At 36.4% G+C, this 12,376-nt stretch overlaps 1 protein-coding gene across 5 annotated transcripts in view; it reads right to left on the reverse strand.

Moving 5' to 3' along the window:
- Positions 1-12,376, reverse strand: part of TYK2 (tyrosine kinase 2) — a 42,703-nt gene that overhangs the window by 11,395 nt on the left and 18,932 nt on the right. For 4 of the 5 annotated variants that reach the window (XM_058168626.1, XM_058168624.1, XM_058168625.1 and 1 more), the window contains exons 7-16: positions 10,540-10,734; positions 10,014-10,171; positions 9,793-9,928; positions 8,333-8,525; positions 5,704-5,810; positions 5,109-5,285; positions 4,173-4,260; positions 3,362-3,489; positions 2,135-2,270; positions 224-375 (exon numbers count right to left, since the gene is read on the reverse strand). In XM_058168626.1, coding sequence (XP_058024609.1) covers positions 224-375; positions 2,135-2,270; positions 3,362-3,489; positions 4,173-4,260; positions 5,109-5,285; positions 5,704-5,810; positions 8,333-8,525; positions 9,793-9,928; positions 10,014-10,171; positions 10,540-10,734 — 1,470 coding nt within the window. The remainder of the gene's footprint in view (positions 1-223; positions 376-2,134; positions 2,271-3,361; positions 3,490-4,172; positions 4,261-5,108; positions 5,286-5,703; positions 5,811-8,332; positions 8,526-9,792; positions 9,929-10,013; positions 10,172-10,539; positions 10,735-12,376) is intronic. The other variant, XM_058168627.1, reaches the window with a different exon arrangement.

Consider the following 12,376-nt stretch of genomic DNA (forward strand, 5'->3'; position numbering starts at 1 on the left):
ATGTATTATTTAATGCAATAATACAGTTATGCATTTATAAACAAATGCTAATATCACTATAAACTAATAAAAAAGTAGCCCAATATTCCTATGGAAAAAGTTTTCAGTTATGTTATTATTCTCAAAGTGAGACTAGATCCATCCTTTTCTATAAGAAACCAACCCTGAAGTCTGTAGCAATATAATGGGGGGGGGGGGAGGAGAAAGCAGAGGAAGACACTACCTCAGAAGGAGTGCGTTCTTTTAGTGGCACATCTGCATCAAAACATATTTCCAGCAGTGTGGTCCCAAAACTCCATTTGTCAGCTGCTGTACTAAGATTGTTTACATCTTTGATACACTCTGGAGCAATCCATGGGATCCGGTCAACCCTTTCTTTACAAAGAAAGAAAGAAATCAAAGATCAGGGATTGCTGGACAGAAAACAGAAATTGTGCAAAATCTGGTACACAGATTGATTACAGTCAAGATAAGAAAGGTATATTAAATATTTATTCAGATAACAGCATGCAAGCTATCATGTAATATGCAATGTGAGCATGACACATAGAGATCTTGTAATTCTTTCCCTTAAAATTGTAGGCATAACAAGTATTTGAACCTCATTTTCTACAAGTATAGTCCCCTTTAAACAAACCAGCAAACAAATGTATCCCTCCTTAAATAATCCATAGTACTTTGAAGTATGGGAATATTGACTTGCTAGCAAGGGTTGGGGTCTGCTGAATTATTTCACCAGCAGGAAAATAACTTTGCATTCAAAACTTTATAGCAAGTTGGGTGTCCAAAGGTCATTCTTAATGTTCTTTGGAAGACTGAAGGCCATAAAAGACTGCCTGCTGCTACCAATAGCCTCCCATCAACCCGTGCGCTCCCATAGAGGGGGTCTCCTCAGGGTGCCGTTGGTCAAACAATGTAGACTGGCGACCCCCAGGGGGAGAGCCTTCTCTGTGGGGGCTCCTGCCCTCTGGAATGAACTGCCTCCGAGGATACACCAACTTCCTGATCTCTGGACCTTTCGCCGCGAGCTAAAGACCTTTCTGTTCCATCGTGCAGGGCTGGCTTAATGAAGTTTTTTATTGGGGGTTTTAATATAGTTTTATTATAATTCTTTCAGCCTTTAATTTAATTAGTTTTTAAATGCTTTTTTAACTTTTTGATTTGTACTTTTTACCATGGCTGTAAACCGCCCTGAGTCCTTCGGGAGAAGGGCGGTATATAAATTAAATTAAATTAAATTAAATTAAATTAAATTAAATTAAAATAAATAAATAAATAAAACAAAAGGTCACATCATATATTAGGGTGGTGGGGAAACTAAATTTCTGAGTTGGAGTTTGGTAATTTTCTTTATTTTTCAAATATTATATGTATATTTTAGGACTTTAACTGTGATTTTTATCTATTCCCCACTTCAAAATCATAGGAAAGTCTCTCATCAATTCTCATCAATGCTGACCACAGATAATCATAAGGGCTACAAAAATGGAACTCAGACATTGCCATCTCTGCTTTACAACATCGGCTGACTTGACTCGGGCAGTAAAGTGAGGGGGCCTTTTTGCCAAAGTAGGATTTACACCTATATTTTCCAAGGTAATGAATGTCAGTTTCAGCAGCACATATGAGAAGAATGTTTTTCCAAAGAAAAATAATTTAATGCTCACAGAAACTAGTTATGATAGGAAGAAGGCCAAGTTAGAAAACATTTTAAAAAGTACAATCTAACATGAATGAGAGGTTGTGTTAAAAATGTTCCTGAAAGGCTTTTCAGGAACTGTGAGAACATCAGCACAGACTTTCTAATGTTCATTCTGCCTTTGCGGAAGATTGGGAATGCAGCATAAGGTCCCTTTGGAGTCAACTTTGCTTCTGATAGAATAAGGCAGGTACTATCACTAGAAATACAAGATCATCTATTAAAAAACCTTCGTTGGAGAAGGTCCAAATGCATACAAGTCCTCATATCACACAATAGGTTATGAAAACATTTATACTGATTGATTTGATATGCTTTCACAGAATCCTTCTATTCAAGCCTGCTAATATAATATATTCAGCTTGATCACCTCTATATACCTTGAATGATCATAAACGTAAAGAGGAAACTACTTTCCAAATATTAACAGTTTACCTTCTTGGGAAAGCACAGTGAAGCTAACTCCCGGGTCACTGAGCTTAATGAAGGGCAGCAGGCCGTCTTCCAAACCTTTCCTGGCCAACAGAATGTTTTTGGCACATACATTGCCATGCACGAGGTTTTTATCTTCCTACATAAAGAAATACAATGGTAGATTGTGACATACTATATCTGATGTGTGTCAAGAAAAAAGTGCTGCTCTTAGAAAAAAGAAGAATGAACTTCCATCTCTAGATTTCTGTACAAGCTAATCTAGTCATTTTTGCATTATGCGTCAGTTTTCCCAAAAGACAGCTGTTAAATAGAAAGTTTACAAATTCAATAAACAAAAAAATATATATTTATTGTTCCTTAACCAAAACTCCCTGTAAACACAACATTTATTCATTACATTTATAAACAACCTAACTCATTAAGACTATGAGCAGAATACAACTTAAATGCAATGTTCACTACAATAAAATAACAGGGTGGGAGACACTAACACACTGATAAAATCCACCACCCACCTCAAGGGCACATAATATTTAGCACCTGGGAAAGGATCCAGGCTTTCAACTATTGTTTAAAAGGTAGAAAGATTGGATTAACTTGAACCTCCCTGGAAGTACTATTCCAAAGAGCCTTTGCTACAACAAAGAACACGTGTCACATGAGTCCCATGGCACTATTTTAAGGATGGAACCTGAAGAAGGCCCGCTCTATCAGATCTTACTAGATGGGCAAAACAAGGGTCCCAAAATATTTAAAACCTTAAACTCAGGGCCTATTTACTAGCTATTCCTCTTCTTTAGGAGTATAACCTGCCCTACAGGTGTTGTTTCCTTGTTGGTTCTTCAAGCTGAGAATCACAGGAAATCGTATTGTAATTCTGTCCTTCAAGGTGATGCTTTGAAATGTATGGATGCGTGTTAGTGTTTGTGTAAAGTGCTTGTATGCAATCTTTAAAGCAGTGACTTTTCTTGGAATCACCTTTTCAGAATCTAATCCAAAATACTTTTATAACCCTTCTGATCAATATCCATACTAAATTACAATTCCAAAGAATTCAAATTCAAGGGCTGGTAATTAAAAGTATGCATAAGAAAAAGAATCCTACAATTCTGCCATTTGAGTCATTGTGCATAACTCCAATAAAAACTGAGAATGGAGATTAGCCAAAATGACATCCAAACTTTTTAAGAAGATCCATCCACTGCAAATCCCCACCAACAGACTTACAAGGTAACTGAGGGCACTAGCTAATTGTGTTGCAATAGTGAATTTCCAGCCTACTGTTATCCGTCCTTTGTTATTACGCAAAAAGACATCCAGGGGACCATGCTCAATGAATTCTTCCACCATTATATCTGAAAACCAAACCAGAAGTAGGGGTGAAAAATATGAAGCAAACAAATGGATTAGCATCCTTGCTCTATAGCAACAGGTGTTAATATTGGCTACAAAATATGAGCAGATATGGGAATGGACTGTTTTTATATACTTAAGATAGATCTAAGACAGGGGTGCAGACACTCAGGGCCATATGCACCTGAAACTTCTTTTTTGCAGTTTCTAGAACAACTATTTCTCATCATTTTGAGACATAAATTAAGTCAAATCACTGGTGTAAGACTTATAAAAACTCAATTGTTTAAAATTAAGAACTTCCTATGTGAAAAAGGGAGTAAAAATCAATCCCACTCATTTAGCACAATCATCCAGTTCCCTGTGGCTTCTGAGTATCTCAGAAATATTAAGTGTACTTCTTGGCTATCAAAAACTATCCTAATCTAATCTAAAACAGCCGCAGAAGAAAAATGACATTGGTTAGAAATTGGACAATCCTGTCAAAATATAGTTGGATAGGGGTTTAGCACACTTTTTTGCTAGACACAAAAAGAGATAAAACAGTATTAAGCAAGTAAGAATCAAACATGATGCAAAGGTACATCCTGAAATTTGTGGGGCAGTTGAGGAAACAGAAGAAATATATTTGAAAGAAGCAAACAATACATGCATGAATCTTTCAAAGGATACCGTTAATACTCACTCTCTGAACCCCATACACAAACCCCATGAACAAAGGCTAAGTGGATATGGGACACCTGGCTCATCAGGCTGGCTGTTTCAAAGAATGCCTGCAGAGAAGAAAGGGAAGGCATCACATCCAGACCACTGGCCGAGGAACATAGCAGGAGCAGTCTAATCCATACATGGGCTCCTAAACTACCAATTAGTTCTCAGCCTAAAGCTGGAGCACAGAACACCTGTTGCCATAAAGCTATAGTTAATTTCTTATTCATTATTTTCTTTTTCTCCACAAAAGAACAATGGGTTCATTTTAAAAGATAGGCTAAATAAGCTTTCCTAACAAAATAAAACAAAACTTTCTCAACGTGAGTCTTTGTTCAGATGTAATTTCATTTCTCTTGCTTATTTTTAAAGCAATATCATATACCGTTTACATACATAAGAGTGTAAGTACAAGGGAATAAGATAAGTTAGAAATGCTGGTAGCTTATCCTGGTAGGTAAGTAGCCTTGGTTTAGTTAAAAATGAGATATATCTTAAGAATGTAGAACTTGATTTTCATCATTGGCCTGAATTAAGCTGGCAAACTGAAAAGTCGTGAGTGGTATCAACATCAACACAAAGAAAGCTGCTGCTTAGCAGTTGTCTCCTGCCAACAAGCTGGATCAAAACCCAAAGGCCCAATTCAGGCAGGGTCCTGTTTCTCACAATGCTCAGTGCTAACAGTCTTTGGAGCAAGATTAGTTAAACATTACTCTTCAGCAGATAGTAGATAAATAGATAGAATACAATATTCCCACAAAATTTACTAATTTTCTGTCCACCCACCCTCAAGACGGCGCATTGAATGGCAGGAGGATTTTTCTCTCCAGCTGATGGTATTTCTCTGCCAAAGTTGGTTTTACTAATTTACTAAAGTTCCACTCCTAACATATATTTCTATAGGTCTACTCACCAGAGCAATGTCTCTATGACTTGGGTCTAACATCTTGAGTACCACATGCATCTCACAGCTATTGTTATTCTGCTCAGTAGAAAAATACTCTGCCTCATCATCACTGTTGATCCCACTGCATACATGAAGTACACCATCATAAATATTGGTTCGTGTTCCTTGTCCCAAGTGTGCTCTCTGATGGAGAACAATACACCAGTGTTAGTTAAACCACTTTCCTTTGCAATACAAAAGCTACTTAATCCTTCAATTCCATACTGAGCCACGAATTGATTCATAATTATTTGAAAATCAATAAATTCAAAATCCTACCTGTGTCAGCCAAAGGTTAAAAAAAAGAAGACAACAGTAATGTCCATTGTCAGGCATTTTTCTTGCTTTACTCAAATCTCTACTGAAAGTCTACTTTCAAACCCCCAGAAATACAGGTAAATAAAATTGAAACTATTAGTAGCTTCTAAGCCATAATTTGTATTTGCTGATGTTACTTCTGAAACTGGCAAAGAAAGCTAGATCCTTTTTGGCTTACATTGGGTTTGTATCCTTACAAACCCAATTTTTCATTTTCTAATGTGTACAAGCCGACTCTGCTGACCTGTATAATCTCATTCTTCCGAATCTGATGAAAACTCAGCTGAGTCAAATTCAGAATCTGCCTTGTGCTGTCTTTCACTTTTCGTGTGATGATCAAGTCTGAGATCTCTGCAGAACATAAATAGTCCAAAGTTTCTGATTAAGAAACTACATTAAAACAGTAGAATAGAATCAGGACATTTATAAGGAAACATTTAGCAATTTTATCCATTCCCAGAAAATAATTAGCACAGATGACAATTGTTTAATACTACCAAGGAAAATATGTTTCCTAGAAACAGCACTTAATTTTAAAAATGTACAATTCAGATTTTTTAAAAATTTGTTCCTGAAAGTATTCAATCAAAAATTCTTCCTGAAACTTACTATTTTTGCCAACATGTTAATGTCAAACAGTACATTTTGCTACATACTACCGTATTTTTCAGAGTATAAGACGCACTTTTTTCCCTCCTAAAAGATGCAGAAAATTGTGTGCGTCCTATACTCCTGATGTAGCTTTTTCGAAGCTTTTTTCAGTCCTAACGAGTGAAGCAACCTACATGCTTTGCCTACTCCCTCTGACTCTCAGCTGTGCTTTAGCCTTTTTTCAGTGAAGCAATCATCTGTGTTTTGCCTGCTCCCTCTGACTCTCAGCTATGAAGCTTTTTTCAGCCCTAATAGCGCTAGCGAGTGAAGCAATCTCCAAAGATCAGTTGTGCTTTAGAAGCTGTTTTTTATCCCCAAGCAGGGGATAAAAACCAGCAAACTAATGTGCTGAAGCTGACCAGACTAAGGACACTAGCCAGATGAATACCTGGTAGGCAGATTTTTCCCCCCCATTTTCCTCCCCAAAAACTAAGCTGCGTCTTATACTCTGAAAAATACGATAGTTCTGGTAACTTTGCCCTCCCTCATAGCATATGTGCTTGTAGAGGCAATCCAGACCTCTTCACTGTTTCTCCTCCAACTGCCATTACAAATGAAGCTACAGGTTGTGCCCGAATACAATGGAGTTGATTTTCTAAGACTTGGATCATATCTATGAAATGCCCATCCTAGGAAATACGCCTTGTATTCATGCTGATCTATTTTGATAGAGTTTTTATCAGTTAGTTTTAATTTTAAATGCCTGCACTACAAAATAATAGAGGCTATTACGTTATATATTTATATTTTCATTATTTTTCTTGAGATCTTTACTATCAGAATTATTAACTTTATTTATTAATTTATAACATACTGTATGTATAGCTGCCCATCTCGCATAGTTACTCTTGGTAGTGTACATAATAAAACCATCAAATTAATAAAACCATTAAGACTATTAAAACAATCAATTTAAAAACCAAAATTAACAAATAGAACAGTGCCAAAACATGCAAAGAGTATATTCAATTAACTGTCATATGGCCATCTAGCAGGTTGCACTTTATCATGGGATTCCTAGGCTAGTTGATAGAATGTTTTAACCTTCCTTTCTTCCTCTCCATCTTTCTTTATGCAACTATCCTACTCAGAATCATTATAAATAATACTACACCATAAATACAAAAATCTTTAATCTTTTATTAAAACAATTGTCCACAATAGTCCTGTTGGATGGAGAAGGAAAAGGCTTCTGAACATGGTAATTCCCAACTTTCTTCCCTCTAACTCATTCCAGGAATGCCTTCCTAGGATGATTAATAAAAATGGCAAGCAAAGGAATAATCACAATATCACTGGAACACATTTGTAGCATGCTTTTTGCCCAACTTCTTGCCTTCTCTCTTCTACTAAGGATCATACTCAATAAGCTAGTTACTATTTTTAAGAGCTCTATAAATCCCATAGAGAATCTTTTTTGGCAGATTTAACATATCAATGAATAAGCAAACAAACAAATAGCAAAACACTTCAATAAACCTCAACAGAAACTTATATTAAAGAAAAAAGAACACAAGCATGTGTCTTTCCTATGAAATAAGAATAAATAGGCAGTCAAAATATTCCTTTACATATTCAATGGATATTTTGTGACTTTCACCCTCAAAAAATGTTTTGAAATTAAAGATTTTGCATATATCTAGAGGCCTTCTATGTCATTTTCCTATGGAACAATTTAGATGGTTTTTACTATAAAACTAAAGGTAAGAGGCAATTCTTGCTAGAAACTCAAAAATAAACAAATAACAGCTTCTATCTAAATAGAGAAACAGTCGTTTCTGTAAATCTTAGCTATGAAACAATGATACAGACATAATTTCATCCTAAATCGTAAACATTTTTAAGCTAGAGTTTATAGAAATTTATTTTTTCAGAATTGAGAAACTGTATTTAAAAATTATCTTAAACCAGAAGTTCTACTTTCCTCCTTTCACCAGGGGACACCAGCACCCTAGGACACCAGCACCCTAGACTGAGATTATGTTTTTTTGATTGATTTAATAAAAAAGTATTTGCTAAATCAAATACATATAAAGGCAAATACAGATACATATGCGAAAGGTTTAAATGTAGACTGTATCCACATTAAGGATAACATACTATAACTGCTGATGACTCCTCTTTCTATAGTACATCACTATGACTTGATCCATCTTATTCACTGGACAATTTTCACTTTTAGCCTATGTAGTGGGAAAAGATAATTCTGATTTGCTATGTACCTCCTGGTTTTGGGAGGCAGCATCTCTTCAAACTGAAGATGTCAGTTCCAGATTTTAGAGTACAGCCTTTGAGAGCATTCATTAGTTCTTGGACACTAAGAAACTCTTGCTCCCAGCCTTCGAGTACAAAGGAATTTCCTTTCCTCTGGATCCGGAACTGTCTATAGTTTGCATTACCTTGGGTACTGATACTCTGGTGAAAAAAAACAGTAAGGAAAAAAGTAAGATATGGATACCTATTTATATAGTCAGTCAGTAGCATGTTCTGGAAGCAGCTTTTTGTTGTTGTTGTTGTTGTTGCATTTATATCCCGCCCTTCTCCGAAGACTCAGGACAGCTTACACTATGTTAGCAATAGTCTTCATTCTATTTGTATATTTATATACAAAGTCAACTTATTGCCCCCAACAATCTGGGTCCTCATTTTACCTACCTTATAAAGGATGGAAGGCTGAGTCAACCTTGGGCCTGGTGGAACTAGAACCTACAGTAATTGCAGGCAGCTGCTGTTAATAACAGACTGCATTAGCAGTCTGAGCCACAGAGGCCCCAGAGCTTACCATGATTCTAACAAGAATTCATTTCCACGCATAGTTGGAGGGTTTAACTTAGTGGATAGCATTCATTTTTAAAATGGTACATATGGTCCATCTTCCTTTTCTGAAATTCTCAGATCAGGGACTTACAGATGCTACATTACATTATGCTCTCATATACAAAGTTTTACATGTCTTCCAACTTCACTGTCAGGAGGAAGAGGATGATTTTTCTATTTTTATGTAATGTGTGTTTTCTATTTATATTGGCCACAAAGAGGCAGTGCAGGACCACTTTCATTCTATTTGTGATTCATTAGGATACTATCAGGCATACCTTTTCTGGGGTCCACACCTACTAACAGAAAGAGAATTCAGCTCCCTGTAGAGAGTTTGAATTCCACAGAAAGATCTCTAGTTACCTATGCCTGATGAGTCCCAAAGACAAAGCTTGTCATGCACTTCGTCTTTAGTTCACATTATTGATAGAGCATATTTTACGGAAACAAAAGTTTCTACATGGTGCTATATAAGCTTCTGTATGAAAACCTGGAAAGTTATTCTGAATCCATATCAATAGTTCTGGGTTTGATAAAAACTAATTACCTGACTTGATATAAGGCTATTTTATATTTTTACCGTACATTAACAGACGATTTTTGCACTCCTACTTTAGAAACATTCTGCCTTTACATCTAGGAAGTTGCTAAAATATGTATTATTTACTTATCTCTTAAAAATCCTCGGAACATTAAAACAAAAATTTATGTAGCTTTTTTCTAGCTTGCACTCTATAGAGGCATGGACATTTGATCTAAGAATTCTCAGCAATATTTGTTGGCTGGGATTTCTGAAAAGCAAAGTATACATTCAGAAAATACAAGCTTACGAAAGCTGGTTTACAGAATCAAAAAAGCCCATTACCATTTCCCCATCTCTTACTTGGCCATTCTTCAGTACTGATAGAATCAATCTGTTGAAATCAAGGACACTCCAACGCAGGGCATACAACCCCTCTTCCTGCCCTTCGCGCTTCAGTTTAGCCAGAATGAACTCTTCCCTAGGAAGAGAAAACTTTTAGATAGGATGTAGAAGCTCCCTCCTTTCAAACCAGATCATGGAGGACAGGAGGCTTGGTTGCTTACTGCATGGGTCCATGAATACCATTCTGGATGCTCATAACGAGTTGTGGTGGGGCAACTTCATGACACAGATAATGGTTAGAATCAGCTGTTAATCTGAAGTAACCATCTACTAATGAAATCAAGGAGAGAGCAGCTTCATGGGATGACAGAGTCAAATCCTGTATTTTTTTTTTTTTAAAAGGAAAAGCACAATTGTTAGTCCTGAGCTACAGGGCCAAAATAAAAACACATTAGAAGTTGTACATTTTATTCAGGGAATGTGTTGCTATTTGTTACCAATATTTTTGCTTACACATCCTCCTCTCCAATTCAGTTAATATCATGCTCACTGCCTTATATAGAGCTATCAGATTTAACATAGATAAAAAATAATGACCAGCTCCAGCACAGTAAAAATAATCTGAACTACATTTAACTCTCAATATTTATGTTTTGTTCTTTAATTATCTACAACATTCATCAAAAACATTTAAGTCATAACTCCACACAAAAATTGTAAAATAGTAGTAAGACATCTTTCACCTACCAGACACTTGTTGTCTTGGCGATGGATGCTGATGCTGCAATCTTTGACAACAATATGTGTGATCTCTTGAAAGTCACAGAAATGTGCCCATTTAGCTTCACGTTGCTCCACTGGTTGATAGGACAGCTTGGACTTGTGCTCCTTAGTCTTGACTTTCCTCCCAAAATAAATTTTATGGGGCTGACTTTGTGGTTTCTGCAAGAATTTTAAAGTAAGTTTTGGAATCTTTGGCAGTGATTATAATATAATTGTGTAACACTCTATCAATTAGCCCTAATATGCCATCTTCCAAAGATGTAGAATCAAGATATCCATTCCCTTGCATATACCAATACATAAAAAATGAGTAATTTATTCTTCACTTGCAATAATGTAGGACTTCATAAGCTACACTACAAATTTGGCCCTCAAGGTGAACTGGATCTGCATTTTCTAGAAGTTGGAAACTAAGCTGTCAATTATTGCTGAACTTCTACTATGAAGAAACAAAACTGTAGGTGATCATGCTGCATATTAATGGGGGAGGAATAATTCAAAACAGGAACAGCAGCATAATGCCTTTATAAAAGCAAATTAGCTTTTGTAAACATGCTTATAGATTTTTATAAATATATTTTTGAGTTTACCAAATCTACAACCTGAACATTAGACAGAAGTCAAGTGGAAAGAAAAGGATGCTTATAGGCCCCAGAATTCAATAGTCTCTCAGCAATATTAAATATGTGATTTATGCAAAGGCTGTTTTGTTTCTCATACTCTTTAATTTTTATAAACATTTAGGTGAATATTAAATTGCACATGTTTAAAGCTTTATTTTGAACTGATTCAAGTTGTATTTAAGCCAGTTTTCCTGACAAAATCTTTAAAAATTTAGACTTTTAAGTGGAACAAATAAAATTAAGCATTTCCAGAGTATCAATTTTGAATCAAAAACTGGAATTAAGATTTTCCGGAGAAATATCAACAACCTCAGATATGCAGATGATACCACTCTAATGGAAGAAAGCAAAAAGGAACTAAAGAGCCTCTTGAGGCGGGTGAAGGAGGGGAGTGCAAAAGTTGGCTTGAAACTCAACATTAAGAAAATTAAGAGCATAGCATCCAGCCCTCTCAATTCCTGGCAAATAGAAGGGGAAGAAATGGAGGTAGTGACAGATTTTATTTTCCTGGACTCCAAGATCACCGCAGATGGGGACTGCAGCCAAGAAATTAAAAGATGCTTGCTCCTGGGGAAGAAAGCTATGGCAAATCTGGATAGCATTCTAAAAAGCAGAGACATCACCCTGCCAACAAAAGTGTGTATAGTCAAGGCTATGGTTTTCCCAGTTGCAACATATGGCTGTGAAAGTTGGACCATAAGGAAGGCTAAGCACTGAAGAATTGAGGCCTTTGAACTCTGGTGCTGGAGAAAACTCCTGCGAGTCCCTTGGACTGCAAGGTGATCAAACCGGTCTGTCCTGGAGAAAATCAACCCTGACTGCTCTTTAAAAGGCCAGATCCTGAAGATGAAACTCAAATACTTTGGCCATTTAATGAAAAGGAAGGATTCACTGGAAAAGAACCTAATGCTAGGAAAGATTGAGGGCAAAAGAAGAACGGGATGACAGAGAATGAGGTGGCTGGATGGAGTCACAGAAGTAATAGGTGTGAACTTAAATGGACTCCAGTGGATGGTAAAGGACAGGAAGGCTTGGAGGAACGTTGTCCATGGGGTTGTGATGGGCTGGACACGACTTCGCAACTAACAACAACAAGAGTATTAATGTGTTTGTGTGTGTAAATGACTGTCAAAGTAATGATATGATCAAGATGCCTTTTTAAAACGAGTGTTGAAGGA

This window comes from Ahaetulla prasina, chromosome 2 (genome assembly GCF_028640845.1).
Source record: "Ahaetulla prasina isolate Xishuangbanna chromosome 2, ASM2864084v1, whole genome shotgun sequence".
NCBI lineage: Eukaryota > Metazoa > Chordata > Lepidosauria > Squamata > Colubridae > Ahaetulla > Ahaetulla prasina.